The sequence below is a fragment of the Drosophila subpulchrella genome, chromosome 2L (assembly GCF_014743375.2).
Source record: "Drosophila subpulchrella strain 33 F10 #4 breed RU33 chromosome 2L, RU_Dsub_v1.1 Primary Assembly, whole genome shotgun sequence".
NCBI classification, from domain to species: domain Eukaryota; kingdom Metazoa; phylum Arthropoda; class Insecta; order Diptera; family Drosophilidae; genus Drosophila; species Drosophila subpulchrella.
In genome coordinates, this window is record NC_050610.1 from 22,765,495 (window position 1) to 22,772,815 (window position 7,321).

The window sequence follows — 7,321 nt, forward strand, 5'->3', positions numbered from 1 at the left end:
CTTTTGCCATCATTAGTTTTAAAATTTGCCGAGATAAATGTAGTATGTTTTTGGAATTTTCCTATAAGTTGTGAATCCTAAACAAGATCTTCTTTATTTATATTTGTGTTTGGAAATATTTTGAAAATATCAACAGAGAGCTTTCCTTTCGCGATAAGCTTTCTTTACAGAATGTGGCAGCGCTTAGGATTTGTGATTAGCTTTACCAAATACAGTAGATCCTGTATGATAATAATATAATAATAGATAAAATCTAAAAATCTGTATTAAATTTCTAAAAAGTATGGTTTTGTTTGAAATTAATAGCACTAAACTCTGTCGTTATTGTAACTCATATGTAATTCGAATTTATGTTTTTAAATAGTGGCTCGTGTTTGCTTACTTTCAGGTTGTGGTTGCTTAATTATGAATCAATTAATCAATGATACGTATATTAAATGACTATTACAGAGCTATCAACAGTCTTTGAATTGTAATTTATTACAGGTGCCAGTAATACGTCAGAAATTAGCATGGAATTAACTTAGATAATAAAGTGTGAGAATTAGTTTACATAGTTGAAATACATGGAGAAAATAATTTGCGCATTAAAATTAGTGAAATCTCATGAAAATGCCCCAAAGCTGCATTACTAGGTAGAATTTGTATTGGTTTTTAGTAATTACCAGACGTCGCGTAACACAATTTTTGAAATAATTCGCAATTAATAAACTCATAAAAACGATGCAAGTGCATCGAGTGCAAATCTATAAATATTCAATTACGCCTGGGAACTGGAAAACGGATTAGCACAGTTATTCCTACTTTCCCTTCGAATCGGATCGTTTTAATTTATGCGTGAATAATTTTAGATAACAAATTTAATATTGCGATTGTGCAAAGAAATAAATTCAATTAAGCTACTGTTGCGACAGGTGAAGATTTATATTGCATTTGAATTGAAATTCCCATAATTTCCGGACATAATATAACTAATGGAACTCATGACTGGGATTTGTGATTAGATTACCTTTCTCAAATCGTCATCTTTAAGAGTTCTTGACTCATAAACCAATGATAGTCGGTTGTGATTTTCTTTGTCTCGATCTCAACACACGTTATAAAAATTAAAAGATAATGGGTAATATAAAGGCACTCGAGTTTTCCATTAGCCCATTGGCGAAAATCCTAGTGCTTATTATTATAATTTATTGGTTAACCTTGAATTCGGTTGATTTGGTATGTTTTGCTAAAATAAACTAAAGTCATCGTCTAGGTCTCTATCTCTGGACCTGTGTCTTTGTCTTTATCAGCCCAAAAGTTTGGAGGAAGCCATAAAACATAAACTTTTGAAGGGCTTGGGAAATTTTGGTATAATTATCACTCAATTTGGTGTTTTGGTTTTACTATAGATTAGTTAAGAACTATTTTTTGAAAATATTGTGATTTAGTATTTTCATGATCTAGTAATGAATCAATCAGTTTTATGATCACTGATTTGAAGTTTTTCTAATCTTAAGTGTTTGTCACTTTTTATTAGTTTTTCTTAGCAGCAGTAGTACTATAAAATAATGCTTCAAATAATCAGGATATTGCTTAATTTCACCTTTATCTTACCAATTTCCAGATAATTCTTGTCAAGTTCAAACAAAAATTGAGAAACTATTGGAGCTCACTGATACGCATTGAAAGCCGGTCACAACATTACTAACCTAAGACAAAACAAACTGGAATCAACTAAATATCCGATTCGCAGAAATATTCCAATGCCAAACTGACCCCTGTTTTTCGGTCAGACCTATGCAAATCATATCAAAAATCACCGAGTCACCGATGCCATTCAGTTATTTATTAATTTTATTAATTAGCCCAAGCTTTAGAAAATATTTACATACGTCTCCTCCGATTCGAGCGCTTGATGATCACAAACTGAAGCGTTGCCAAATATTTGGACCGTTCAAGCGCCCAAATTGGAGGCGATTCGTTATCGCCTCCAAAGTGATAAGGGAGGAAGGTATAAATTCGAGTCCATTCCATTCCCTTAAGCTGTTTGACTAGCCTATATCGCTTCGGCGGCGATTATAATTTAATGTAAATGTATAATGGATTGTGCGTATTTTTCCGCAATTCTCGGTGGGTATGCTTTGATTCCCGTTCTGAGCCATAAAGCCAGCTGACTAAAGCTGCTATCAGACCATTGCGAAAACACAGACACAAAGGTCCAATCAGTTGTCGGGTCGTAAAGATCGAGCGGTGCTATCGGGGTTTCGATGCTAAAGACCCTTTTCGCGCGGCTAAAATCGCTGTCAAGTCGCCTCCATATATCAAAACGCGTGGTGTTCGTTTTTTGATTAAATCAAAACCTAGACTATTAGAAGTCAGAGGGATATTTTGAATTAAAGAACTTTTTTCAGCTGTTTCCAGATGTTACCTTATTTAACTACATTAATATTATAATATTTTTGGAGAGGTTTAAAGATTAGGTTCTAGTCACAAATTTCCAAGCTAAAATATTAAAGTGGGTCGAAAAATATGTTTACATTATTTTTTTTATTGTCACTTACTAAATAAAACTTATTTTAGAATGTTTAAAAACGAACACGAGAAACACAAGCTTGTTTTAATCGTTTAAATGGTGCTAAAAGCCTCTGTATGTTCATGATGATAAGGTACTTTTGTCCGCATTAAAGTTGAACAGTCTGATTATAGGTTATTGTGCTTGAAAAATCTGTTGTTGCTCAAAATTTCAACAAATATAGAATGCATAAATATTTTCTGAATGCAAATTAAAGATCATTTCAGTCTATCGTTAATATTAAGTGCAAATATGGTTACCCTGAATATAGAAATTGCGACTTTAAAAACATTTGTTAAATGTGCGTGTCGAGAGAATTTAAAATTTAAAATTAAGCTAAAATATTATTTGTCGAAAAAAGTGACATTACTTTGAAGATATTAATAAATATTAATAACAATTTAAGTTATCGTCAGAAAAGACAATAATTAATATTAATAAAATGTCTAAGAATATACAACAAACTAATTTACTTGGACTGCCATAAGTGTGCTATACATTTTTGTATCTTGAGGCAGCCATTTTATTGCAAAAGCCTCAGAGTATGCAACAAAAATGGGTTGGTATAGACAAACATTTAAACGAATTTCGAACCGCATTCCAAATATCTTCTAAAAATCGCAACATCTCTGTATAAAAGCTAAATTTAATGCTCTATTAAAAATATTACAAATACTATATGACTAAGAGCTAAAGGCCTTAAGTTCCGAAGGCTCTTTCTGCTTAAAAGCCTCCATCAGCTTGAATTTCTGGATTTTACCAGAGGTGGTTTTGGGGAATGCCTCCACAGGGATCACATATTTGGGAACCTTAAAGTGGGCAAGCTTGCCCTTGCTGTACGCCTTCAAGGTCGCCGCGGTGAAAGAAGCGGGGTCAACGCCCTCTTCAAGGCGAACAAAGGCGCAGACCTCCTCGCCCAATCGCTCATCAGGAACACCAATCACCTGGGATTATATATCCATTAAACAAATAATATTAAATAGAATTTTAATCTTCAACTTACATGGGCTTCGATGACTTGCGGATGGGCATTTAAAAAGTCTTCAATCTCTTTGGGGAAAATGTTTTCTCCGCCCCGAATGAGCATCTCCTTGAGGCGACCCACGATCCTTCCGTAGCCATTGGACTCCAGGATGAACTGATCTCCGGTCCGCAGCCACCTGTCCTTGCCGATGGTCTCCTTTGTTTTCTCCTCGTCACCATGGTAACCCAGCATGGTGGTATATCCACGGACACACAACTCCCCGGGCTGCCCAAAGGGCACACATCTGCCCTCTGCATCCACCACCTTGGCTTCCACATGATCCGTCAGATAACCCACTGAATTCAGGACTATGTCGCTGCTATCACCGGGTAAGGATTGGAAGATCACAGCTGTGGTCTCAGTCAAACCATAGACACTGTGAACCGTCTCCACCTTGAGGATCTGCCTTATATCCTTAATAAGCTGTGGCGACACAATGGCTCCTCCAGTGATGGCCTTCTTGATCTTGCCCAGCGGCAACTGCAGTTTCTTTTGCGTGTTGACCAGATCCACATACATGGTGGGTGTTCCATGGATCACCGAACACTTCTCATTGTAGATGGCTTGCAGCGAGTCCTTGGGACTGAATCCAGGAGCAGGAAGAACCATAGTAGCCCCTTTGGTTAGTCCAGCCATGATGGTGATGACCACTCCGAAGGCATGGAACATGGGCACCTGCACACAGATCCGCTCGCCCTCCAGTTGATTGCGATTTCCCACATGGATGCCATTGTTCACGAAATTGTTATGGGAGAGCACAGCCGCCTTGGGATTTCCCGTGGTTCCCGAGGTGAACTGAATATTACACGGGGACTCTGGCAAGATGTTTTTCTGGATTTTGGCCACCTCTTCGCGCTCCGACTTGTTGGCCAGGTCCAAGAAGTCATCGAAGCGCAGGGCACCCTTGAGGCCATCATAGCTGTCGATGATCACGGACTGCAAATGGGGGAACTTCTCACTCCTGATCTTGCCAGGCTCCGAGTCTGCGATTTCCGGACAGATATCCCTCAGTATTTCATAGTAATTCTGACTCTTGAACGACTCCGGCGCAATGATGGCCTTCACATTCACCTTGTTCAGGCAATAGGCCACCTCGGGTCCTTGGAAGGCGGGATTGAGGCCCACCGAGGTGAGACCCGCTCGAGCTGCTCCCATCATGCTCAGATACCAGTGCATATAGTTCGGGGACCAGAGACCAACGGCATCACCCGGCTGCAGTCCCAATTTCCGGAATCCCGCCGCCAAGGCATCCGCTTCTTGGAGCAATCCCTTGAAGGTGTACCTCTTGCCCTCGTGACAGGAGACGATGGCCTCCACATCGCCATGATTCGCTGCTGTCAGCTCCAACTGCTGGCCAATGGTGCGATACACCAGGGGATCTTTGCCCACCTGGTGCTTATGGCTGATCAGGATGGGCATCGAGGTGGAGATGCTAGAAAGGAGATGTGAAAGTGATAGAATTAAGTATAAACATTTCATTAAACTAATCATATGATGCTAAGGATATGAAGTGAAATATTGTACAATACTTTAAATGATTTATTACTATATTTATGCTATGAATTTCATGCATTCTCCAATACATGAAATTATAATAGCCCCTGTTTATAGGACGCAGACAAATTCATGAAATGATATTAGTAAAGCTGTCAAATTTTTTGAATTTGATATAGAGCTCTATAGAGTAGTAGGCTGTGAAGTAGGCTGTGCCTCAGCATTTCGTAAATTGGGACTGAATTCATAGTCAACTTTCGTGTGTTATCGAATTCATAAAACGGTGTTTATGCACACACGAATTTGCTCATTTCATGAATCGATTTCATGAAATAGGCATAGCATAAACACAGTATATATATTGTATATTGTGTATGTAATTAAATATATTTTATTAAATAATTCACAAATGATCCTGAGGATTTATAATATACTTACGTGTAAAAGAACCAAACCTTATGCCAAAAATGCAAGATAGTTTTTTGAAGGGTTGTCAATATATCAATCTACATAGAAGGATTAAAATCCTTTATGATACGTTAGCCTATTAGTAATTAATTATGTAACGTGTTATTTAAATTTAAGTCCCAGTTCTTTACAACACTTGCAATTGTTTTAATAAGTAATTTACGTGTCGAAAATGGGTTTTCACCACTAGCGGTAGGGGTTTTTGCTGAGCGGGTTCAAAATTTTGGTAAGTGTGAAAGCTTTGTCAAAAGAAAAAGCTTAATAGTGTGTTTGCCCACACTTGTAAACACATATATTATCATTTGATAGTTCTGTTGAGATTATGCTTCCGAATCGTAAGCCCGATTTAATAGATACCCAAGCGACAAAAGGGGGCGTGCAAAAGGCGTTCTAATCAGTGAGAAGAATTAACTGGTAATTGCCCATTGTATCATAGCTTACTTACAATATATATGTACATATTTACTTGTAATTGTAAACACTTATTATCTGTTTTGACGCTTTTGTAGATAGATCTTATACCTCAGCACTTGACTTTCGTGGCCTCAATAAATTATCAAGCGAGTGGAAATTTCTGTTGGCGATTTGCTTATCTCTTGGAATTCATCTAAATTAATACTCGATAATTAAAACGACTCGGCGACGGTCTATACTTGGACTCCCCTTCGCATTTACACCCACTTTAAGTTTTAGAAATCAGTTAAGCAATTACTTAGGTTAATTAAATTAAGTATTAATGGCAACTGTACCATCTTACTGGAGTCCAAAATATTACGCAACGTGGCAGAAGGGGACAAGGAAGATTATTATTGCACATGGTGGAAAGTTTATAAGCTATTTTTTGATAGTATATATAACCACAAACCACCTTGATCCTCTTTATAAAGGGGAAAAGGGCGAATATCATTGCACACCTCAGCAAAAACTGCGCAATTAGATGGTGGAAAGTTCCCAGCCTGCTTCTTCTTTTTGGTAGTAGATAAAACCAAAAATGACCTTGACCCTCTCTATAAGGACGAATATCCGGAAGGGTTCTACCCACCTGCGCATTGAGTTGAACCCACATCGCTGCCTCAGCATATATCTTGAGATGATCTGCAGTTTCCTGTTCATCTTGTCGATTATCACAGTTGTTTGCTTTCAATAAATAGCTATTTAGTTTAATAATTTCATAATATGCACAGGTTCACTTTTTATCTTTAAATGATTATTTGTTTTTAATTTTACTCTGCTATAGAATACTATAAACGTCCGCAGCCCGTCGGGTTCTAAAACAAACTGAGTGTAGGTATTATAATCGCCATATGTTCTGCCAGTTGCGCTGCCTCTGCCGGCGCTCTCTGAGTTTTTTTAAACTTTATTATTTGTTTTTCTTTATAGACAATGTCATTGCCGGCGTTTATTTTGTTTTCTGTGCTAACGCTTTTATTTGGCATTAGGTTTTTATTTGTTTTTGGCAGCACGTGTATGTCCATTATAGTTATCACTGTGTGTTTGTTGTTATTTGAAATGGGTTTGTTAAACCAGTAGCTTTTATTGAACAGAGCCTTAGGAAAAGGGGAATGGAATATATTTTTCAAAGCTTTTTATCGTATCCTTATACTCGAACGCATGGGCAAATATTTTAAGATATTGTATGGTACATACAATTAATTGCTTAAAGATATTGTATGGTTGATACAATACATTGCAAAAAGTTAATAACTTTATGTTCATTTTAGCTTAAAAAATTTTCAGAAATATTTCTCTTTTTAAAATATATACAAGGAAAGAATTTTATT

The 7,321-nt window shown here is 37.1% G+C and overlaps 1 protein-coding gene across 1 annotated transcript; it reads right to left on the bottom strand.

Annotated features, from left to right (window-relative positions):
* Positions 1–3,182: 3,182 nt before the first annotated feature.
* Positions 3,183–6,807, bottom strand: LOC119547747 (medium-chain acyl-CoA ligase ACSF2, mitochondrial). The gene is made up of 3 exons (XM_037854743.1): positions 6,583–6,807; positions 3,558–5,010; positions 3,183–3,498 (listed from the first exon to the last, which is right to left on the bottom strand). Exons 1-3 carry the CDS (start codon positions 6,651–6,653, stop codon positions 3,238–3,240), a joined length of 1,785 nt encoding a protein of 594 aa, XP_037710671.1. The 5' UTR covers positions 6,654–6,807; the 3' UTR covers positions 3,183–3,237.
* Between the last annotated feature and the right edge of the window lie 514 nt (positions 6,808–7,321).

What these genes read in the sequence shown, in the direction of transcription:
- LOC119547747 (XM_037854743.1), bottom strand. Translation starts at nt 6,653, where the DNA reads ATGAACAGGAAACTGCAGATCATCTCAAGATATATGCTGAGGCAGCGA. An exon ending in GGGTTCAACTCAATGCGCAG is followed by an intron (nt 5,011 to 6,582) that starts GTGGGTAGAACC and finishes TCTCCTTTCTAG; the next exon opens with CATCTCCACCTCGATGCCCA. An exon ending in CGCAAGTCATCGAAGCCCAT is followed by an intron (nt 3,499 to 3,557) that starts GTAAGTTGAAGA and finishes ATATAATCCCAG; the next exon opens with GTGATTGGTGTTCCTGATGA.